Here is a 25178-nt window from a genome sequence, read left to right on the forward strand (position 1 = left end):
CAAATCAGGAGCCTGGCTCTGCAGCCCCATCATTTAGCTCTGAGGATGAAGAATTTTTGATCCCAAATAATTTCTCTCTGTGCTTTGACTGGGTCAATAAGCAGTCTGAGTCCTCATGGTAGTTTCCTGCTCTGTGGTCTGTCTACTTTAATCAAGTGTGCAATGGAAGCAAGCCCAGTTATTGTGAAGTGCAGAGTAACTGGAAATTCTCTCTCTAATTCAAACTTCAGTAAATTTACCCATAGAGTTTATGCTACTTTACCTCAACCTTTATCTTTACATATTAATATTGCTGTTTTTCTATGATAGAACATAATACACAACTGTGGGGGCTTTTTATCTTTTGTCATTGTACCTATCATTTTAAAACATAAACATTCCTGACTACTCTTTATAAGATACTTTCCTGCAGAACACTCAGTTACTGAATTGGTGAATTCTACATCTGAGAACAGTTTTACTTGCCTTTTTATCCTCCTTATTAGAGATATCAAGAGAAACCCCATCTTATGTAAATTGGATCAAATCAGAAATGCATGCAGACAGCGGGGGGCTTTAAATCTGTCTTTTAGAAGTCTGATAGAAACTTCCTATTTTAACTAGAGGAAACACATTTTGAAGGCAAATGCTAAAGGAAGGAGATTTGTTAAGAGCTATTTTCGATCCCACATTATTCTGGGGGAGAACATCTTTCATCTGCACTTTTGATATCCATCCATATCATTAGCATTTGTTTTTTTGCCAGAGGAGAACTGCTCATGGAGAAGTTAGAGCAGGAATCTTTCTCCTCCAGGCCATCTTGTGCCTCTGTGCTGAAGGCCCACTTCTCATGGGTTACAAATTAGTGTCTGTGGAGCAAGCCCATAGATCCATCTCTCATCAAATCTATTAAGCATTTCTGTAACATATTTTGGCCCTATTTTAGCAGTTTTAAATCCATTGTCTTCCTGGCTGAAGTTCTTTTGATGGCATTGAGGCTTGAAGCATAAAGGAAAACATTTGTGCTTCTTTGGCCAATGAATGGGAAGAAGAATGCCCTTTTACCATCCCTTTTGTGTAACCACACTGAGGTAAAAAAAATCTTACCCCAAATGAATTGTGTTTTCACAGTAAACAAAAAGTCATTGTTGCAGCATTTTCTTTATTATAGATGATATTTTACTTTCTCTTTGAAAGGCTGTTACTCTGGAAAACAAGGTACTGAGCTCCTGGTAATGTGTTTTTGGGCTTGTTTCATTTTTTTTTCTTTTAATTTGTGTATAATTTGTCTTTCTAATAGTGATACAGGGCCTGTCTTTGAAGATGTACAGTATTATCAGTTTCCTGTAATATAATTTTTCACCTTCTTTTCTGCTTTTCTAGATTTATGTATCTATTGACTTGGGGAAAAAATGGAATCTTCTGCAGGAACGAGTTTCTAAAGATCATTTTTTTTGGTAAGAAGTCTGTTATTTTTGACATAATAAAATGAGCATAAAAAGTATTTCATTCTAATCCAGAAGGTGTTCACAGAGGTATGGATGGGAACTGTGTGAGCCTTGGCATCCTTTGCAGGTGATGGCAATGTTTCTGTATCCTCTGTTGCAAGGACATCCTCATGCCAGGGATCATACTGAGTATCAGCCCATGGAAGGGTCAGAGGTCTGAATCTGTAAGGCCCAAGAGTTAAAGAAAGCTGCAATGTTGAATGAAATTGCTCTCCATTTTACTGGTGAAATTGATCTTTAGAAAGGAGAGGAGTATTTTTGCAGAGAAAGATCTATAAAATTTTTTAAGAGAGGCTGGATCATACCTACTAACTGGAGTCATATATACAGTTGCACTACTGAGGAAACTGGTGAAAATGGGACTTTATTGAGAACATATATATCTAATTATTTCATTTTCAGCTCAAGTATTGTGCAGGTATCTCACATTGTACATGTGTCTCACAAAGTATTTAAGAAGTGATTTAAACAGGTTGACAAAATGTTTGAAACATTATTTGTTATTGTCCTTATTTTAACAAATAAAACTATCTTGAAAATGGTATAGCTTCTTTAAAACCAAAATTAACTTTTTGATAATGCTTTGATTAATTTTATTTTTTAAATTGGTCAGTTTCCCACTCCCACCTTTCACATCTAATTTCGGTGTGTAAGTATGTATTTTTTTATTACAGGTTCAAGTCATACTACACTAAACACGTGTGTTCCCTGAATGGCTAATAATTTCTAAGTGGACTCTGATCCTTGTCAGTTGTGCAAAGCATAATTTTCCACATGTCTGTGGAAACATATCTGGCTTTCAGTGGTAATTTTGTGGTGTGCTGGGGGTGGTGCCAGTTTTGCAATAGATGCCTGATCTTGGTTCCATCTGTGACCCTCCCAGTTTTTCATGGATTGTTTCACTCTTGTGTTGCAATAAATACTCATCCTGGCTCCACCTGGGGTAAAACAAAGCAACAGAACAAGGCCTGCACAAACTGACTACAAAGCACACAGAGGTGTTGTGGTGCCTACAGATACATGGCCACTGCCAAAGCATCATTTGGTGAGCCAAGGGTGTGCTGCACATGTGCTGCTGCAGCCAGGCAGGGGGAAGGTTGAGTCTGGGGCAGAGACAGAGGGACAGTTCAAACCCTTTCTGAAAGAGCTGGGAGCACAAGACCTAACCTGCCCTGCTGCCCTGTTGGGCTCGTTAGCTCTGGGCACAACACACACAAGCTTTTCCACACTTCCAAGGGCCTCATTTCCAATCTGCAGCCTACTTACTGCCCATTTTAGAAAAGTAGCCTATGGTTGGGTTGTAGAACATTCATCTGATTTATTCCAGTTTGCCTCAGCTTCATCTGCTGAAACAGCTGAGTTGAGCAGACACTTTCTGCTAACTTGCTCCTGCAAAGTATAGATTTGGACAGCTATTGAACAGCTTATTTCTACACAGCAGATGGAGTTTCATAGGCCAGACACTTTGCAGGTCTTTTAAGTGCCCTGTGGAAAGGTATGATTGTTTTTAAGTAGCACTGTGTGTCAGAAATGTCATATCTGCCTTATAACCAATTCTTCCCCAGCGAGATTATATGGGATGTAAATCATGAGGGCATGTGGTTATGACTTTAATAAAAATATTTTAAAATGCATGAAGTCTGGAAACTGTCCAAGTCACTAACAGGTAAGAAATAAGAGTGGGAACCTCACTCTCACAGACTTTTTTTACTGGAGTTTTTTGCTTATCTGACACTTAGCACTCTTAAGTTATGAAAAATGCAGAAAGCCACTGAAATGTGCCTCAGTTCTGCTCCAACCCAAATAATTTGTCACTGTTTTCTGTATGAAAGGATTTAAGCCCATGAGGACATGTTTAATATTGTCTGTATTTTGCTGTGTTTCAGAATCCTTATGTTTCCTTATATCATTTGATAGGAATAACTCCAATGTAGTACTTCAAAGCCATGGTTGTTCATAAATGTCATATTCCTCACAAACAAGAATTATAAATTTGAAGAGTCTGTACATTTATAACCAGTAGAAATATTTTCTAGGGGGTTGTGTTTTCCTCTTTTCTATATCACCAGAGTGATTTCTCTCAAAAACTGTATCAGCCAGCAACAGCAAGGGTTTGGAAGCAGATGTTCAGTGCATCAGTACCAAATTATCCTTCTCATAAACTTACACAGAATATAGATCTATATTTTAGTTCTATTTCATATGGAAATTTGCAATGTATAAAGAGTGAGCTGTGAGTGGAGAGTTGGACATGATGGCTTTCCAGTGGGAGTTTGTCTGTCATGAGAGACTTTCCAATATTTTATGACCTTTGTCACCCAAATTATCTGAGTGATAGATAGAAACAAGTGTTTGTGTCATTTTCAACAGAATTAAGCATTGGGCTCTGTAATAGTTTGACTGTAAGGACAAGTCTAGTGTTGTTTTCCTGTCAGTGTACATCTGATGTGTTAAAAATATTGTGCCAAACTAATTGTACATCTCATGATAAATGAGGGCATGTCTCTTGCTGATCGTGGCTGGCTGTGCCAAGAACATTTCACTGGGCAGATCTTTAGCAGATGTTTCCTCTTTGATTCCAATTTGATCTTTGCCACTGAGGTTAATAATATAGCCTAAGATTTTTATTTCAGTCTGGTAACTACAAATATTATCAGTCATAATATTTTCCTGTGTTTTGTAGAAACCATTTTTTTCTGTGCCTCCAGAAGCAGCCAGATCTTCATGTATTTCCCAAATAAGCTTTTCTTTTTGTTTTCAAAAATAAATGAAAATCTAAATACAATTAATTTGATAAAATGTGTTATGTATTTATATTAAGGGAAGGTCAGTAAAGACTGAGTATTCTAAATATGTTCAGATGCATATTATGGATTTATAAGCAATATATTAATATCACCTTCAAGGGTTTATTTGCTTCCCAAGAGCTCTTGATCCTTCCTTAAACATCCTTTCAGATTTTATGTGTGGAATTTAATATTTCATTGTAGTGGAACTAATGAAAATATTGTTGGCATCAGTGGAAAGTGTATACAACCATCTCTAATTCGGGAGCACAGAATATTTTCTTTCTTCTGTGATACAGTGTGATCATTTCTCACACACTCCTATCTGATTTTCCTGTTTGTTTCATTTATTCTTTTGGAAAAGAAAGCTGGATAAGCCTTCATAAGAGCTTGTTTTCTCCTAGCATTTTAGGAGGTAAAGGAAGTTTACCAGAGAGTTGGGTGATTCCCCAGGCCTGTCAGTGTTTAAGAGACATTTGGGCAATGCCATCAACCACTTCCTTTAAATTTTGGTCAGTGTTAAATCCTGTGGACAGTGGGACAGGAGGGTTGCTGTTGGTACCTTCCAGCTGCAATAGTTTATTCTACCCTATTCTAAAACCAAAAGAGCTATAAAGCAAAAGCATGAAAGGCAGATTTGAAACTAACAAAAAATACTAAGTAACACTGTAATTAAAAAAAAAATTGTATCAACATATAGAACATAAATATTTCATTTCTGTATAAATGCTAAGTAGCCATTTAGAAAAATTTTGAGCAACTTCTTTTTCTTAAAATTAAGAGGCTTCACTTGCTTTGACCAGTTTTACTTCTGCCTACAAACTGCACTTGCCCCAGTGTGATGATTTCTGTTTAGGAGATGTTATAGCACCCATCCTTTATAAGTGCTTTTTTTCCAGTTCTTGGTGCATTTGTAGCATGGAATGCAAAGAAATGAGCTATCCCAGCCAAACATCAAACACTCACCCATTAGATGGTATGTAACTGCTTCTGTCTATGAAGCCCATTTCAAAAAGTGTTGCATTTTTATGTGGTAATCCTTGAGAAGAAGAAAGAGTAGTGGAGTTTGGGATTTCTCTAGGTCTGCTGCTATTCTTCTCAGTCCCCAAGGCTTATACAGCATTAAGAAATCCTTTTGATTTCTCAAAATAGTTCCTAACAAAGAATAGATTGTGAATCATCTGTCTACACCAGCACAAATATACCCTGGGATGGTAAGAAATGAATTGGTAATTACCAGAGAATTAGGCTCAACACATTTCTTTATGACTATCTAGAGCCTTAGGAATTCTTTATCCTTGACTCACTTGGATATTTGGACCCTGTGCTATGGGGTTCTGTTGCTCTTATTTTTAGCTACAGGTCTTCCATTTTCTTGAGAGGTAAGAACATAAAAATAAAAAATGATGAGTTTATTTTGATAATCAGTTGTTCTCCAGGGACAAAGTTTAGTTCTCACCATGAAATTCCATACAGATACTCAGTCACAGCTGTACCCATTTGTGTCAAATGTAGTGGGTGCTTGGCTATTCGAGTGTCAGGTGAAAGAGAGGTTTCAGCCATGTTATGTCCTGAAGGAGAGAAATGCAAAGAGGATTTCATTGAGCCTTTGTCACTGAATTTTTCACTTGTGTGTAAAGCTAGGAATCTGTGTGGGCAGCTATTCTTATGTTTGACTTAATCACTTGAAAAAGGTTTTGTTTCTGTGTGATGAGGTGTGTGACTGGTTCCTGTGGCAAGGTTTGATAGCAGGAGTTCAGAGCTGCTGTGGCATGAGATCAGGAGCTGCCCTCGTGTCAGACAGAGCCAGTTCTGGCCAGCCCCAAGGAAAACCCTCTGCTGGCCAAAGGGAGCCTGTGAGTGATGCTGGTGGTGCCTCTGTGATAAGAGATTAAAGAAAGGGTTAAAAGTGCACAACAGGTGTGAGGGAAAGGGGTGAGAATATGTGAGAGGAACAGCCCTGCAGACACCAAGGTCAGTGCAGAAGGAGGGGGAAGAGGTGCTCCAGGTGCCAGGGCAGAGACACCCCTGCAGCCTGTGCTGAAGGCCATGGTGAGGCATTATTCTACCCTGTTATTCATTAGCAATAAATTAAATTAATCTTCCCCAAGTCAAGTCTGTTTCACCTGTGATAGCAATTTGTGAGTGAAATCCCTGCCTTTATCTCCATTCTTGAACTTTTTGTTATGTTTTCTCTCTCTGTCCTGCTAAGATGGGGCAGGGAGAGAGTACCTTGTGAGCACCTTGGGCCAGCCAAGGTGAACCCAAGCCAGGGAAAAACCACAGTAGCTCACAGTAGTAGTTTGGACAAACATGGCAGGAGAAACACTGTTGTTAAAAAGCATTTAGGCATAGGAAATAATAACAGAACATGCTGGCTGTGTAAGGCATTGGCTGAATCTTTAAAGGTGTGTCTTTTGAAGTGGATGGGAAGGCAGCAAGGCCTGAAACACAAATAAGTCATGAATCAAACCATAGTTTTTTCTAATGACCAGCTTGCCAAGAGTCAATGCCATTTTAAACTACTTAGTGAAAACATTGATGTATTTGTGATCTGCTTTCTAAGCAGGGCAGTGCCCTTAAACCAATTGCTAGAAATCAGTCAGTATCAATGAGGAATATGTTACTTTTGGGATAAATTTTATATTCAGTGATTATGAGAGGGGCAGATTAAGGAACCCAGCAAGTTTTCAGATGGCCTTTGATTGGAGGCTCCTGCACATCAGTGAGCGTATTTGTCTGGATTTGATTTTGTTTTCAGATGTCCTGTTTGTCTGTTCATTAATATTCACCCAAATGAACTGCATCAAATGCTTAAAAATTATGGGATCCTCTGGAGGTAGGGAAGATATTTGTCCAGAGCAGGCCATACTTGATTAGTGTCTGCAGAAATTGTTCTCCTACAAAATGAGCCTGAACTAATGGAAACAAAAGGTTTCCTGCTTGGGGTAAAATTGTATCATAATTATCATAGAAGGGACTCATGCTTATGATTCAGATCTTGAGATGTGTGCTATTGCCTGCCAGTGGTAATTAACTGTATCATGGTATTCATGATAATAATAGTGAATATTGCATAACTGAAATTTCAGATGACTATTGGTGTTTTCCTGATGCTGCACTGAACTAGAGGAAGAAAATATTGGTGCATTTAGGGAAAAATATAGGTAGCTATATAAAATAAAAACTTTATTAAAATAATACCAAAAGTCTCTCATAAAACTTTTAACAGAAAATTCTAAATTCTTAGAATTTCAGTATAGTTATTTAAAACTACAAAATATCTAATGGTTGTACCATGAAATATACATTTATACACCTACTAAGACAAACACAAAGAACTTTGCAGTCACCTCCTTTGCACATTTTCATGCTGATATAATGCTGTTCAGGTCAGTGAAATTACCTGGTGAAGCACTAATGCAAAAATTATGGAGAAGTGGGTCATACAATAGCTAATCTTTCAGGAGAACTCCTGTAAAGTGCAAAAAGCTCGTATGCATAAGAAAAATAATTCCTCAAAAAAATTTCTAAAATTACATTCTGCAGAGCTATTCTTCCCAAGAGGCTCAACATGGTGTCAGACAAGCTCAAGGGAGATAATGGGAGTTTATGTTCACAGGAAAGGGAAGAAGCATATTGAGGCTGCTTTTATTTACACCACCCTGCAGTCAAGTTGGAATATTTTAATTCTGAAGTGTTGTAACCACCCTGTTATGTGATCTGAAGTGTTGGTGTGTTGCACTTGCTTTATCCCACATGGCACACTTGGTCAAGAAATACTTCTTTTCCTAGAGGAAGACATGTCTGATCTGAAAGTTAGTCTGAATTTCATTGGAAAACTCAGCAGTTGAATGTAAAACATTAAAAAGTCAACCAAGGAGCCCTGAGTTTACCTCAGTAAATTTACTAAACAAACAAGACTGCTGAGGTGAGAACATTTTAATTGCAAAGTACTCTGAGAAGAGTGGGGGAATTTTAACCAAACCAAAAGTAACCAGTACTGAAATTGAGAAAAACAGATATTCATAAGAAAATGCTTGTTCTATTTGGAGGGAAAAAATATTAGAATTTATTCTGAACTGTCAGCCAAAAAGAAAGAAGCTGTCAGATTATCAGGGTCCATTGCATCTGTGCCTCATAAGACAGAAGAGGTCCTATCCCAAAGCCAGCTGGGGAACAGTAAGCTGTCCTTGTGAATGGATGTGTGGACACAATGCTCACACTGGGACAGTGCACTTATGTTGTGGTAGTAGTAAGTTTGTAAATGAAATTGCAAAAAAAACCTGACTTTGTTTTACATTTCTCCCTCAAAATGGAAAAGCATGCAACTGAGATTTCCTTTTCAGAGGACAAATAAGGTTTGTGTTCCTGTATGCATCTTGTTTGCCTGGGATTTTCAGGAGCTCAGCAGAGGGTTCTGCTCTGTGTTTAGCCTGCAGAGCATCACACAACTTTTCCTCTGCTTCATGATTTAAGCACAAGTGAAATAACAATATTATCTTTTAAGTACTGTTGGCAGAAGAGTCCACTGAAATAAGATTAGTTTATTCTTCAGGGACAGAGCTTCAAATTCTCTATATTAGTTATACTCTCTTCTAGAGATTTTCTTAGCAGCTGTAAAAGGTCTTTTTTCAATAAAAGAAGAAAGGACTGTTCCTAAGTGTTTGCAAAGCTGGGTAAAGGGACTTTGGAGTTCAGAAACTCTGGCCTGTATCTGACATTCAAAAGTAGACTTTGAGGGTGTAACATCTTCATTGAATAAACAGTGTCTGCTGCTAGAGTTCATCAGTACAGTTGAAGTAGTAAAAAACACAAATAATATTTTTGAAATATTCTGTGTAATTTATAGGTAATTAAATAATTATAATTTATAAAAGTCTAAAGGAAAAAAGTAGTCTGGGGAGGAAAGTTTCATCCTGCAGTGTTCATTAAAACAGATGAGTTACATCTTCTTTCACTGAAAAATTACACTGGAAAAAAGATTTGAGTCTACATGTGTCAGCTGCCACTGTTAGGAGGAGCATGATAGAAGTGAGATCATTGTGATTCTGAGCTGCTGAAATAAAGATGAGAAGGTAAAGATATTGACAAATACCTCAAACTTATATGCTTATGAAATCATGTGTGATAAATTATAGATACAAGAAGTCATTTCAGAAGTACCCAAAAACTTTCTTTGCATTATTGATGTGTTTTAGCATGTCAGGCTCAGAAAATTCAACCCAAAAGTTGCTCTGGTTCAGCTGCCTGAGGTCCAACACTAAAAGTAAAATATTCAGCAAACATTTTCTTCCCTCAAATTGCTGACTACAGAGTTATAACAGGTTTGATTTTGTATTGTGGCTATCTAGAAACATAGATAACAGCACACACAGCACAAAAGTTCACAAGTCCCTTCCCTCTGCTCATATATATTTCCAACAGACCTCAGTGGATCTAAAATCTTCTCTAACCTATCGTATTGCCTTCAAAATGCTAAAAGAGTTTGTGTTTGAGAGATCAATTTCTTAATAAATACAAGATTTTTCCATGTACTTGCTAAAAAAAAATCCCACTAAGTTTCTCTGACATCTTATAGCTTGGAGGGGGCTCATCTCTCCCCCTCCCTTTCCTCCTTTGGACTGATCATTTATCTTGTGAGGGAAAAAGGAAAAACAGCATATGTGATTATTTCTGGTTGTTATGCAGCAGTGGAAATCATCCAGGTTCTTCCCCCTGGCCTGTGTTCCCGAGGAGCCCCCAATTACTGAGTCTGAATTTTCACCACTCCTCATAAATCACTGCTACTGAAATCATTAAACAATGATATAATTTCAGTCCAAAGTACAGCTCTATTGCATTTGATTGTTAATAATTGTATCAAAATGATAATTTTCTCTTAAGTATCTTAATGGACCTTTTTAATATCTGCATCCAGCTGCTCTTTATCACTCAGTGGATCTTTGCATGTCTCCAGCTCACTTTTTCTGACTGGATGGCTCTTGCCCTGCCAGGGAAGGGCCTTGAGAAGAGTGATGTGTCTGTGGGAGTGGGGCTGGATTCTGCTTCACCTTGTGACAGCCCAGCTGCCAGCCCAAAGCTGTCTCTGCAGAATCTGCCTGACTAATGACAATAGAAGGGCCAGAAAAAAGCACAGTTGGGGCTGCCATTCCCAGGCTGGGATGGAAGCCCTGAGGGCAGAAAACTCATCTTTTGGCTGAGCATATTTGACATGAGAGATATTGGGAGAAAATCATCCTGTATTCCCATTACACCTTTACAAAGTTAAACTGTGCCTTGATCAACTCTTACTGAATTTCCTTCTCAAGATATTTTTCTCAAAATTATTCTTCCCTTTCTTTGTCAAAGCAGAATGTACTCTTCTCCTGAATATGCTAACCAAAGATATATCAATTTGTTATGGAAACCATGTGTCAGGTTTAAGATATCTCTAATAAGAAAGGAATCTAACTCTTTTTTTTTGCATTAAATCTGCTTTATAGTCTCAAATGTTAAACATAATTGTAAAAAGATGCTCTAGCACTTGCCAATGCATGTGAGTGTCTGCATATCTGTGTGTGTGTGTGTGTGTATCAATTTATAATTCTGAAGGTTTTTTCCTAGTTTCATGCATATTTCTATTCTTTTTTTTTCAATTGATTCTATTTGTATGCAATTTTTAGTAGAAGATATTCTAAAGAAATTTAAGGAAAACATAATGTAAAGTAGGAAAAAATAAAAAGTTTTTATAGATGTTAGTAATAGGACATTATAAATGGAGTTTATTTTATTCCCAGCTAGAATTCTAAAGCTGGTTGGTATGAAATCCTCTCTTTTCTTCCATCCACATGATTACTATTCTGTAGCTGGCTCTGCATAACTTGATTATATTATGTTCTCAGGGCTGTTGCTGGAGTTGACGGGGACCTTGATTTAGTTCATATGGAAATCCAGGACCCCAGTGGAGGTATGCAAATGAAAATGTTATCAATTGATACACTGGGATATAGTTATTTCTCTTTGGTTTAGAGTTACTTTTTGGACTGTTTTTAAAACTAGCCAGAAGAGAAAATGTGCAAGTCAGATTCTTTCTCTGTTTATTTGTAGTCAGCAAAACTGTCCAGTTATAAAAAAAAAAAATAGGTGTAATTTAAAATCTACTTGTTTTTTACTATAAGAGGAATTGATGTCAGGATGCTAAACTCTGTTGATAATGTCCATTAATAGTGCAATTTATCCTGGCATTTGAACATTGAACAGTTTTTCCTGATTTGCAAATAAAACTGGCAATGCAGTGTTAGTGCTGGGTAAGTGTCTGTTAATGTGAATCATTGCACATGTCAGGTCTAGTGCAACAGCCACCATCTCAGAATTTCCTCTTGGTATAGTATCCAGTATACTTTGAAACTTCAAAAGGAAAATAAATGGAAAAGCAGATTAGTAGTCAGAATGTGCCTAAAGAGTCACCATGATTCCAAAAGCCTGCATAGTTTCTGTTACCTATCATAGTCTTGAAAGATAATTTAATTCCTTGAAGCTGATCATCTAAGTTCCTGTGCAGTCTAAAAGTGAGCCATAAAGAATCCACAATTTGACTTGCTCTGTTCCCATAGCTTTTCCTAATTATAGCCCTATTAAAAAATCAAAGTTATCATGTTAAAAGCTGAATGAAAAAAAGTCAAAATCTTTTAGCAGTGAGATTTATGAGACATGGTGACAGCTCCATCAGCTGTTTTCTTTAGAGACAATGTAAGATGATTCTTCAGGGCCTGAATGTAAAGGGGTTTTTGGTTGGTGGTGGATTTTGGGAGGTTTTGGGGCTTTTTTTGTTTGGTTGGTTTTGGTTTAGGGTGGCTTTTTTTGGAGGGAATGTGGTTAGTTGGTTGGTTGGTTGGTTAGTTGGTAAGTTGGTTAGTTGGTTGGTTGGTTATTGGGGTTTTTTTAGTTGGTTATTTGCTTGCTTTTTTCTTTGTTTGTTCCGTTTTGGTGGGGTTCTGTTTTGGTTTTTTTGGTCTGTCATTCTTTTTTTCTTTGTGAAATATTATTATTATTATTATTATTATTATATTATTATTATTATTATTATTATTATTATTATTATTATTATTATTATTATTATTATTGTTGTTGTTATTGTTATTGTTATTGTTATGTTATTGTTATTGTTATTATTTAATAAATAGCAGAGAAAGAAAAACTCTCATGAAATATCTCCTGGCAAGATTCTCAGCAAACTGACTTTGTGCAATTAGGGTCAATACCAGCATAGCCATTGATTTTAGTGGAAATAGCATCTTTGCACTACCTATATGACAAAGAACTGTAATTTTTGTGTTGTGAACTGTGAACACCTGCAAGACTTTAGATGGTCCATTGCTTCACCAAATGTCCTTGTGGTGATGATTTGGAGATAAGCTGGAGAACTTGGATTGGCTCTAACTACCTCTTAAACAGATCCAGATTTTAAAACAAATAATTGTATCCAGTATGCTGGTTTGTTCTTCTCTAATAAAAAGTCATTAAATGTGGGATTCATTTAATGACTCACACTGCAAAAGTATATTGAGGGACATGGGAATACATTATTTGCTCTTTCATACTGTACCTGGATCATGGATAACATTGTGATCTGCGCAAGATTGTGTAAATGAGATTTTCCTCACTGTGTTTGGGCAAGTCACTCGACTACTTTGTGCTCAGAAGCTTGTGACAAAGGATGAGCTGTGCAAGAGCTTAGGGAAGGTCTTTAAGAGTCCCAGGGAAGGTCTTGAAGTCACAGCTGGTATAAGACAGTGATTGTTGGCTCTGCTGTCTCTGATAAGAGCAGATTGTATCAAAGATGCAGTGGTGCTGTTCTAAGAATCCAGGGAGAGAAGCTAGTCCTTGCTAACTGGAGAGAAAGAGAAAGGCCATAGCCTCCTCTGATTATAAATCAGTCTAAGCTTTTTCAGCAAGGTATTAACTCTGAATATAGAAATCCTGCCCCAACAGACCAGTTCCAATAGTGTGCTAATAGTGTGTCTGAACATTCTTACAGAGCTTTGAAAATAGGCTTTAAAATCCTGCATGCTGTCTATTAAATGGAGCCTGATTCTTTTCTCATTCATCACAATTTTATGCTGGGGTTGATCTATTGATTTCAGTTATGTTGTGTCAGGCTGCCATATCTCCAAGTGAATAATTCAGCTCTGTGCATAGGTTAAGTGAGAAAAGAGGCTCCTTCTATTATCCCCTCCCATGAATGGCTCATTCATCTAACCCCTAATCTCTCTGGACCAGCAAAATTTGGATAATAACAGGCTGCCTCCAGGGAACGATCTGAACTGTAAGCAGTTAATATATTCTCAGTACTTTGGAGATTGAAAAAGTCTTATAGGAGAGTTTAATATAATAATTCTACAACTAACTCACCTGGCAAAGGCAGCCTTTTTCCTACATGAATAGCATTTAGTACTGCTTGCTTCTTTTTCCCTTGATAGCCCTGTCATATGTTTCTGTCTCTCTTCCCTCAGGTTATCGCTACATCACTTGCCAGATTCAAAATTGTTCTGATAAGACAATGACAGTCCCATTTGCTGGCAGCACTGATCGGGATTCCCTGACTGTGCAGGATGACTACATATTTCTGCAGGTATATAAGTACTTCATATTTCTCTGCCAATTTTGGGAGAGACAGCTCATTTTGGAATTCAAAAATAAAGTTCTAAACAGTGCAGCAACATGGTAAGGAGCAGGGAGGAATTAATGAATGATGATTTATGATTTTTTACATGGAAAAAAGCATTTCTTTATCAGTCCAAACAAAAAAGAAATTTTAAAAAAAGCATCTTTTGTTTGTGTAACCAGTTGCCCTTTAACTATATGAAAATTTTCAAGTGGATTGATTTACCTTTTATAAATGCTCTTGTGTGTTAGGTGAAATGCAAACCTTGTGTTCCTATGATTACAAACTCTTCTAGGTCCTTTCCAGGACAAAACACAAAAATGTTCCCTGGGAAGAACATCCAAGGACAACCACTGACAGAGTAGTTGCACAGCTTTTTCACATGGATTCTCCTCTGAAGACGTTTTGCCAGAAAAGAACTGCTAACATGGCTGTGCTTAGGAAGCAAAATGGCCATAGCTGGGGAGCTTGGAGCAAATTAACATGGAATCATAGGATGATTTAGTTTGGAAAAGACCCTTAAAATATAGTCCAGCCACACACCTAACCCTGCCAAGTCCATCACTAAACCATGTCCCTAAGTGCCAGGTCTACAGCTCATGGTGGTCCAAATTACAGTGGGGTTATTTCATTCCCAAATTACAAGACCTGCCTGCAGAAATATGGGCTGGAACTCTGTCAGCTGTGTGGCACCAGTACAGCTCAGGCACACTTGTAAGTATTGTTTTAAGTGCTTGGCACTGGTTGTGGCTTGAATCTTTCAGAGCTGTAAACTTCTCAAGGAGCAGTTATGTCCTTTTTGTTTTATTGGATTTTACTAGGGAAGTTGCTTGTGCTTTCCTTAGTGCTCAGCTATCATGTTTCTCTTACTTTGATGAGATTTGTTTGCTGCAAGGCTTATCTATTTACTGACTTTTGCAGGAAAGCTATCTTGTGGCAATGGATATGCCTCCCCACCAGTGCCTCAGTGTGCAGCAGATTGGTTCTGTTCCAGCTTTCCCCCCTTGAGTCTGTTTCTTCTGCAAGGACCTGTAAATTAGCAGGGTCACAATAGATCTGTTCTCTTCTTGTTGAGCATAGTGGTTTTAAGTACCTGAATGGCTTAGAAGAATTAACACCAAAAAAAACCCCAAAAAAACCTCCAATCAAACAAAAAAAACCTCAAAAGAAAAAAAACCCAACAAAAACCCATGCACCAACCAAAAAAAACAAAAAAAAACCAAAACAACAAACAAACAAAAAAAACCCAAAAAAAAAAAAAAAAAAAAAACCACAAAAAGCCCCCAAAGCCAAAACCCAAACTGGTATTGGGAAAGAACTTTTGGACTAAAGTAGCCTTTTTCAGATAAGATCTAGCACTCATAGCACACATTTTGCTCAAAGCTGTTATCATCTGTGGCTCTCCCAGTCACAGACTAAAAATCCATTTCATAGTGTGTAGATGCTGAGAACTGCTTCTCACCATGCTAACTTCCCAACTGCTGTGCTCAGCAAAACACTGGCTGCCTCCTCACCAAGCATTTTGCTTTGCTGGGTGCCGTGTACAATGGCATCCTGAGCTGTTACTCCCTTTCATGACCCACGTGAGAAGACACAAATTTGAAGTGCAAGGTGGAAATGTTCACATAAGTAATAGACAGTTACTCCTTAATTATGCCTTTGGTAATTTGGTCTCTCTAGATCTGAGACATGTCAGTGGCAGTAGATGAGATGTTCATGTGTTCCACATAAAGGGGAGCATCTCTAGTGTTTTTCCTTTGGACTTTCCTGCAGTAAACCACAGTATGTAATGTATGTCTTATTGCTAAATTGGTTTGTTGGTTTGCAGTTAGCCATATCTGTATTACTGAAGGATAGAAGGTGACCCTGGGATCCTGTAGTCACATCTGAAGCACAGCACCCCAGAGTTGTGAGGGATGACAGCATTTACCTGTTCCAGTGGAACCACACCTCAGCTGCACATCTGAGAAACAGCATACTTCTGAAACCATGTGGAAATTCTTTTATCACTACACAAAAAACTGAATTATAATTAGACCAAGGACTCCTGATGATATCACAGCAATGCCTGTCAGAAAGAGGATGGGACAGAATCTTCTGTGCAAAAAGACAGGAGAGTTTGAGACTTTCTCCCTGCCCCTGGCATTGTTCATATTCCCTGAGCTGTACACATGTGAATCACAGTGTTGCAGCCTTCATTGGCCCAAATCTATTTTGGAGATTTTTTTACCATCTTAGAGGAAGATCTCAGCCACATTTCTTTAGTATGTCTATATCCACAAAGATCAGAAACTTTCTAATACTCATTTTTTTCCCCAATTTGCACTGACAGTCAGAGAGTTTCAGAGGTGATTTTAATAGGAGGATTAAAGTTTCTACACTGTTCTTAAGCACAGACCAGCCTTTAATACCAGTGAGGCTTGACATGACTAGCTTCAAGTCCAATTTTCCTCTGCCTTGCATCATCTCCAGTCATGTAAATAAATGATGTTAAAACATGCATTTAAATAAAAGCCCATGAACAGATGGGTAAGACTGCCATTTAGCACTAGTTAAGCAAATGATGAGGTTTTTGGTTTGATCCATCATCATTTAACAAATCACATTCCCAAAGGAATCACATTCTTTATAGCACAAAAAAATGCATACAATATTAAATACTTTGTTACCTTTAAAATATTCAGGCATGTGGACCTACTGTCATATATCAACTTTATTTTTACCAAGCCAAATCAAGTTTTCATGTTTCAGGATAGGCTGTCTTTCGAATCATATTCCCTTTTTGAGCACAAAAATTTAGGAGAAAAATAGTGGGATTGGGGTAGTATTTTAAATGGATTTCCCAAGTCGAAGAAAGAAGATGAGTCTCAATGTGAAAAAAAAGTGAAATATTGCCAAAGGCTGAGTTTTATTTACTGATATCATCTGGTGGTGCCCAAAGGTTTAGTTGGAATTATGGCAATTTATATACCAGCATGTTGGTGTTACATCTCTGATTAGAAAATCCAGGAGAGGTTGCAAGTTGACAATTTTCACTGGTGTTTATTTGGAATATTCCTTTTGGTACTTTGGAACATTGCATTAAAAGTAATGACTACATATTTCAGTTACAGCCTAAATGCAAAACAGTCTTCCATCCCAGGTTCTTTAGATTTAACATAAGCTGTCAGATTCTGTTTCTCCTTTCTGTAGACAACATCAGCAAACAGGACCAAGTATTACGTGTCGTACCGTCGAAATGGCTTTGTTCAGATGAAGTTGCCAAAATATGCATTGCCAAAAGTAAGTGTGCATGCTTTTCTTTCTCTTTTTGCATTTGTCATCTCCTCTTTCTAACTAAACTAGTTTTCTTCTGCTCTTTTTCAAACCTCGTTATTCTGAGTTCAAAATTTCTCCTTGTAAGGAACTTTGAAACCTTATTTTTATTTTGAATACGACTTTTATTTTTATTCCATTGTAGTACTCATAAACCATAGAGGGGAATAATAAACAACAGCTTATTTGTCATCAGTTACTGCAACAGTTTTTGAGCTTTGCTTCCATGTGGCAGTGCTATACCCCAATGGCAATGGAAAGATATAGAGCAAGTGTTCTTTCAAGAATCAATTACATTTTAATTCCACATGGTGTTGTCTGGTATAAGCATTAATACTAATAGAAGAGAATTTTGCTACTTGGTATTTCTCTATTTCATTAAAGAATCCCAGTTCTGACTTTGACTGCTCAATGAAATTCCAAGACTTGGTGAGAGGTTCCTTCAGTCTACCATATCTTCCTAGTGATGGGGTTTCTGTATTTCCATAGCAAATCAGCAATTAAGCACAGAAATTTAAATATGGTCTAACTGATGCAGGTGAATTTTTTGTGCTCCACACAGTGTATTTACTAACTTTTCAGCTGGAAGGCTTCTGCAATTCTGAAGAAAAATAACTTGGAAGTTTGAAAGATCCAGCTGGATAAAACCCTCAGTAACAAGCTCTGACCTTACAGTTCACCCTGCTCCCAGCAGGAGGCTGATCTGGAGGTCTCATGAGGTTCCTGCTTTTTCATGTGATTCTCTGTGATTCTACCATTTACTTAGCAGGGAACTTCTTTTCTTTGCATGCCTGGAATTGTAGTAGTTTAATTAATTGTTCATCTGAGGACGGACATTAGAGTACAATTTACTTCCTTTTGGTGTTATTGTTATAAAGCAAACATTCCAATATTAGATTTTTTTTCATCTTAGATTTTTTTAATGCCGGTATAAATGGTAGTCTGAAGTAATTTTGAATTACTTCATATTACCAGAATCTCAGATCAAATCCTCAGGTATTAGTTGAGCAAGAATCTGAAACTTGGATATGTTTCTAGTAACACTACAGAAATATCTGTCTCTCTATCTCTCTATGTCTCTATCTTGTCAAGAGATGTATAGTCAAAGACAGGTATATAGACCCACAGTAACACAAAGTTATTTCTGTGTTTTTCAGGCCTTCAAGGCAGCCTTTATGCTTTCTTGGGGGAAATTGTAGTCAGGAAAACAGCAGGAGAATACCCAGGTTTTGAAGGTTAAAATATGCCAAACATGGAAACCTGAAGGGACTGCAGCCCGTTGAACCCTGCACTGGGACTCAAATAAGCAATTAAGGAGCAAGGCAGGGAAGCAGAGTGTAAACAAGGAGCTTCTGACACATTCAGTGTCAGAAGCACATATAAAGTGTCAGCCACAATTCCCTGGCATTTCTGTCATATGGAGTCTGGATTGTTTGAAATAGTGCTGCATGCTCAATTCTTTGCCTTGGAAAATATGGCTTTTGTTTATTTTTCTTTTTTGTTTTCTTGGTAAGTGGATTACCCCAGGCCTCACTGAATAAATAAATTAGAAGTTAATTGTTTCATTTTGGATAGAGTCTATAGCTACCTAGGAACAGGTTGATTATGTAATTTTGAAAGGGATGTTTTTCTGCTCTTCCCAGTTCAGGCAATACCCAAGAAGAGGAATAAAGTAAATATTATCACTTCAGCATTTTGACAATGCTTCCAGGAGATGGGTCTTTGGTATCTGCACAAAACAGAGTTGAAAATTTCAGGAAGAGAGCCTGGAAGCCAGACATACATTTAGAATAGTGGTGAATATGAAAGATTTTAACCTTTTCTGAGAAAGACTTTTTTAAGTGATTTGGTGCCTTCACATTACAACAGAAATTTTACATACTGAAGTAAATAAGAACACAACTCTGAAATTTTTCACAGTGCTATATTTCAGTGAGAATTATCCAAATGCAGTAGAATTGGAACTTTGCAAAGACACAGGATATCAGCAAAGACACTGGCACATTAAATGTACATTTAGAACATGTGGCTCCTTTTATTGTGGCAGGAGATAAACAGAATGGACGAATTTACAAAGGATGTTTTTTAAGTTTGATTAAAACCAATAGCTTTTGAAAGATCTGAGTTTCAGAGAGTTTTAAATATTATATTTTTGCCTAACCAGGAGATGAAGCATGATTATAACAGTCTATATTTAATTTCTCTCAAAAGCATGACATGAGGTGTCCAAAAAATCTCTTTCCAAGTGGTCTCTGTACAGAATTTTTGAGCAGTGATTGTATACAGGGAAGGAAAACTGCTGTAGGCTGGTCAAGGTTGTGTCTAACATCAGGAGAGCTGTGCCAAAATGCAACCTCTAGCCTCATGGAACTGGGCTGGGTTCTCCAGATGTTATTCTTTTGCTGCATAGATTCCTTTCATGATGATTTTGATATAGAGGTAGAATGAGCAGTTTCAGACTGAAAAGTTAGAAAATGTTTCTGATGTCTCATTTTCCTTTCAAAATGAAAAGGTTGGAAATCTTCAAAGAAGTTATTATCTTTTTTTATATTGTTTACATTTTCATTTCTGTTTGTGTTTGTCCAAATGCACCCCCAAAGAGAAACCTAGAAATGAATAGTGTGTCTTTGGACATATCTGCAGTCCTCCTTACCTGTGAATAAAAGGCTGCTAAAAGCAGCTTCCAGCCAAGCTTTACCTCTGTTAAGTTTCTGGGCTCCAGCTCCACAGTGCCACTGAGACCACCTCTTTGTAACACATCATAGCTCTGTGTGTGTACAGACAGCAGGGCCATTGGGGGCCATCTGAATTCAGATGATTTTTTTAACCTTTCTTCTGTGCTGTTGAGAGATCTTTTTCTTTTTTTAACACTGTGTTTGATACTGACATTGCATGGAATCCCACAGCTGTCTGTTGCATTTGACAAGTGCTGGCTGCTGCCAGGAAAGGTGGTAGCAAAGGCTGGTGAGACCATATCAAAGGTTGCTTGTATGCTCCCCAAAACAGAAGAGGAATTTTCAAACTACTGTTTTCAAACTGTTGTTTTAAAATTAAACTGTTTTTTATACTGTATTCCATTTTACCAAGATAGCTTGTTCTTTGCTGCTAAAACTAGATCAGAAGTTAGGAACTCGTAGGAAGTGAATTCCAAAATCAAGCCAAGAGCAGCAGGACAGCATTTGTGTGCCAGCTTGGCTGGTTGAGCATCCAGGAGTGTCCCAGGGGAATCCAGCAATCTGCCCTGGGCTGTTTTCAGCCTGGAGCAGAGGTTCAGCTGCCACTGCTGGAAGGGTAAGTCTGCCCAGGGGCACAGGCTAAAGCCCCATGCAGACTGTCAGCACACTTGTATTGCACAATTCCTGCAGCTCTGATTGCCCTCTCCTTGAGAAGTGCAATTTGAGGAGGGAGAGAGGGAGCAGTACATTGGGTCTGGTCCTTGTTCAGGTATTTGAGTCATGCTCTCATGTGGGTAACAATAAAACTGGGAACTAGTGCATTCAGAGAGTTTAAGCAAAAAACATTGTTAACAAAATTTTTGACCAAACCAAGGAAACTGCTACAAATTATGGCAATTTTACTATTGCAATTTGGAATAATTTAATTATTCTGAGTCCTCTTCCCATCTCTTAAATAAATTCCATCGATAACGCTCTCCCTTTAAGAACTGATACAAGGCATTGATTGACCCTGCATTCATTCATGACTCCTACAAAAATTTAATGATGCAAGAGCTCTATTGTTTGTTGTATCCTGCTGCAATTCAGAAAGTTTAGTTCTGAAAATATATGGCATGGAAAAAGCTTTTTTCATCTTTTTAATCTCAGTATCTATTTCCTATCTTGTGAAATATGCAATAGTGTAAAATTTTTTAGGTAACCAAAATAAATGGAAAGTATAGGGGAAGAGTGAACAAAAACAAAAAAAAAGAAAAAATCCAGTTGCCTTAGAAATAGTTTGAAGTCTGTACTTTATTCATGGCAATATGAATCTCCTATGGATGCCTTTTATGAGATCCATGTATTCTTTTGATTTGATTATCACCTAGTCACCTCAAAGCAGGTCCACCTCTTTCTGGCCTCGGTCTGAATACACATCACTGTTTTAATCATAGACTTTTGAAATTGTCTGTATCATTCAATAATAGATCTAAGACAATCCTTAAATGGGTCTAGCTATTGACAGCAGAAATGGTAGAGGATTCCTGCAACCCTTTTGTGTGATGTTCTCTAAGGATTTGGCTGCCTGATGGTTGCATTGCAAACTGCTGAGTCTATGACAGCTCATTTAGCAAGGCCTTTAGTCTCCCAATAATTTTTGTTCTACTTGGGAAGCCCCTTCACCACCTCTGCCACTCACCACCCTGGAAGGCTGTGGCTGAGGTTATTCCCCTGTACCAGTCAGAAGAGCAGTTTTTAGTGGCAGCTCCATTCTTCTGAAAGTCCACTGGAATGACTGTTGAGCAAAGAACAAGAGGGAAGAAAGTAGAAATGCAGGTGGCAGTGGCATTTGATGCAGGGGAAATATTCCTTTCCCAGGCAGTGTCACCACAGCAGCCAGTGAACCTGAGCTATTGCAGTTGTCTGACTTGCTGGGTGTACAAATCCATCTGAGGAGGATTCAAGGAACTGTTCTTTTCTTCACTGTGCAGCTTATTGATTTCTCTCCATGAACTTCTTTTACTCAGCCAGGCAAGGAAGATTAGGAGGATTATCTTTGGGATATGTGCCATCCAGTTACCTTGATTGTGCTTGAGAGATTACAGGAGTATAAATGTGGTACATCTGGAGGTCAAGATGAGACTACAGAGCCTTGAGTCCTTACATCTGTTCCACTACTGATGCATTGACTCCTCACCATTCTCTGTTTAATACATTGCTTATTTCATGTTAACATTTTGCTCAACCACAGCATCAAAAGATTGCAAAGGGGCAGAATTCTGGCATCTGACAAAAAGTTGTTAGATTAAACCCCAAGAATTTTGAATGATACTTTCTATGTTATCAGCACATTGTAGACAAAGGAGCACTGGCAGGCTGTACAGTCTTTGTCATCCTTTCTAGCCTTCTTTCTTCAGGCTGTAACTGTACTTATTTGTGTCATAGAGTTTTATCACAGTGAGTAATATGGTAAACCATACTGAGCATTTCTTGAATATAAAATTCTGTAAAGTATTTGCAGACTTACAGGCTGGTCAGTTACTGAATGTAGATGGTATGTGTCTGTATACAATGAAAACAACTCATTTCTCTTCCCTTCCTCCTTTAAACCTCTTTTCTTCTTTCCTGCTATCCACAAGTGCCCCATATCCCAACTCTGTTTAATAGCTTTAGGCTTTTTGGACCAACTTTTGATTGGGTGTTGATTCAGCTCAGATTTGACTACATTAAAAACAGGTAATTAATTATGGAAAGACTGTTGGTATCTCTGTGTTAGAAGTAAAGAAATAATTTTTAAGCAGTGTTTTCAGGAAGAAATATTTGATTGTGTCTGTATACTTGTTGGAAGAGTTCTTGGGTGCCTGTGCTCCAGGTTGTGGCTGAACATGCCCAGTTCTTTCAATACCTTGTGTACACCCATACTCATTGATTTAACAGACCGTGTCTGTTCCATGTGATAATGGAGTTTCTTTGAAGTGGTGCTCATCTTTTGGCAGAAGTTGGCCTTCTGCAAATGCCTAATTATTTTGGGTATCACTTTGAAACTCTTTTTGTGTTATTTGTTTGTTAATTATGTTCTCTGCTATTGATGTAGTGAAAACATAGCAGCTTACAAGTCCTGAGAGAGCAGGAATGACATGACCTGTCACTGGATGCCTAACATAATTATGCCAAATTTTAACATGAAGTCTTTGATCAGGATTCATTTAGCATTTTTTGTAGAAAAAGTAATTCTGATTCAACAGATCTCCAGCTGTCCTTAATTCTAATTCCATGGGCTGGTTCACTGCTTTGGACAATTGAGTAGTTGCACAGATTTTTATTGATAAATATACAGATTTCTGTGCATAGTGTGGTCTAGCATGTCCCATTGAAGAGGGAAGGATGAGGGAAAATTGTGACAAAGGAATTTGCAAAATACAGTGCACAAGAAGCACCTTAGTAAACAATACAGAAAAATTTCATGGGGGCTTAGAGGTTTTTAAAAAAAAAACAAAACAACTCGAAGTTTTGGACAATTCAGCTCATAGAACCTCAGAACTGTGCAAAACCTTACAACCTAAGAAGAGATAAAGGGAGAATATTGGTATTTGGGAATTAGAGTCTGTGGCTGACACCAACTGACATTTGCAAGCTTTGCAAAAGCAAAGAGAAAGAGGAAAGTGAAAATGGCAAGAGCACAGTTACTTGAGTCAGTAAGAAATAGAGCAGAGGAGGCATAGCAGACCTGAGGGGACAAAAGTAAAGTAGCAGAGATAAGAGAAGGGATGCCCATGGAGAAATTAACATACCACAGAGGAAACATTGTGGTTGCTATGGCAAACTGGGGAGAAGGTTCTACCTTGGGACATCTGGAAAGGCTTGGGTTCTCATTTCAGCATGGAAGTGAAAGAAAATCACAAGATCTTGAATACTCAATGTATATGAAAATGCAGCCTGGAGATACCAAAAATCTGAATAGAGACAATAAGGAATTTTCCAAACTCTGAAGATCTCTTACATCAGTAAAGAAGGTCTTTATAAATTAATTTGGATAAATTGTGTCTGAATAGCATAATTAGAGAAAGATGAGATGATCAGTGGCACTTTGAGCAGCTTGCAGAATGTAGAGAGGGAAAGCAGCAGGTCCAGCAAAAGGCAATTGCCGTAGTCCAAGCGTGAAATCATAAAAGAATAAATGCTTTCCTTAAAGGATCTGCTGAGATTACAGCCTAAGGTTGTAACTGTGTCCATGACTTAGATAAAGCAGTAAAAACATGCATTCTCTCCATCAAGGTTTTTTTTTTCCTCAGCCATCCTTTCTAGTTAACTCTTAGGTGACAGACAGTAGGTACTGCCTAGCAATATTTGCTGATGTCCCCTCTCCATGTGCTTCTCACCTCAGTGAGGGGTAGCTGGGATGAAAGAATGGAACCCATCCCCCGTATCTGCCAGTCAATTTCTTCTTTTTAAATCCTCATTTCAGTATGGGAATAGTAGGAGAGTGACATGACAGTTTACCTTTGTTTTAACTAGATTTTCAGCACTTTGTGTCATCTGGGATTTTGAAAGATAAGTTGAAAAATTTGGCATGAAATTTGCAGTTTTCCTCACGTTGTCAATTACTTTTCCCAGAAGATTGTATCAAAAAGCAGGAAATGCTGCCCAGGATTGTTGCAAGGTAGTATAGCTGAAGGGCTGCTTTGTTTCTTGAGAGAAAAGAAATCACTGTGAAAGGAAAATAGCTGTAAGGCTGAACTGGAAATCTGAAAGCATAAATTCTGAAAGGAAGGAACGAAGTTCAAGGCAGTGCAAGGGTAATTTCACTTGCTAAGACCAGGGTCTGTTAAACTCTTGCCTCAGCAAAGTTGCCAACCAGCAGCCTGAGAGGACAAACATCTTTATTAGTAGCAGCCACTGCCAAGAGGAAAGTGAACTCTGATTTGCTGAGTAAACTTTTGCATCCAACCTCTCTTTCTCTCACGTGACCCTCACAGTCTGCTCAAAGTTAATCTCCCTGTCCTTGGGCACTGCACATTTTGGCTCTTTGCTTCTGATGGCTCAGCTGCTCCTACCCCACCCTGGGATGGGAGACCCAGAGCTGAGCCTGGCCCCAGCTCTTACCTCTGCCACCAAGGGCCACCCAAGCAACCACTGCCACCTCACCAGGGAAAGCATGGAGTGGGACAGCATTGGGGCAGGGAAGGTCTTGCCTACATTCCCTGGAGGTTTGCATTTCTGTGGCACTGTATAAAAGTTTTATTGTAATAATGTAGTCGTTAATTTTGCAGAAAGCTCCTGGCTTCAT

At 38.0% G+C, this 25178-nt stretch overlaps 1 protein-coding gene across 1 annotated transcript in view; it reads left to right on the forward strand.

The window, feature by feature from the left end:
* Positions 1-25178, forward strand: part of SORCS2 (sortilin related VPS10 domain containing receptor 2) — a 536027-nt gene that overhangs the window by 425960 nt on the left and 84889 nt on the right. The window contains exons 5-8 of the mRNA XM_030239088.2: positions 1363-1436; positions 11158-11222; positions 13768-13886; positions 17112-17201. Of these exons, the coding sequence (XP_030094948.1) occupies positions 1363-1436; positions 11158-11222; positions 13768-13886; positions 17112-17201 (348 nt within the window). The remainder of the gene's footprint in view (positions 1-1362; positions 1437-11157; positions 11223-13767; positions 13887-17111; positions 17202-25178) is intronic.

The sequence above is a fragment of the Serinus canaria genome, chromosome 4 (assembly GCF_022539315.1).
Source record: "Serinus canaria isolate serCan28SL12 chromosome 4, serCan2020, whole genome shotgun sequence".
In the NCBI taxonomy this organism is placed as follows: Eukaryota; Metazoa; Chordata; class Aves; order Passeriformes; family Fringillidae; genus Serinus; species Serinus canaria.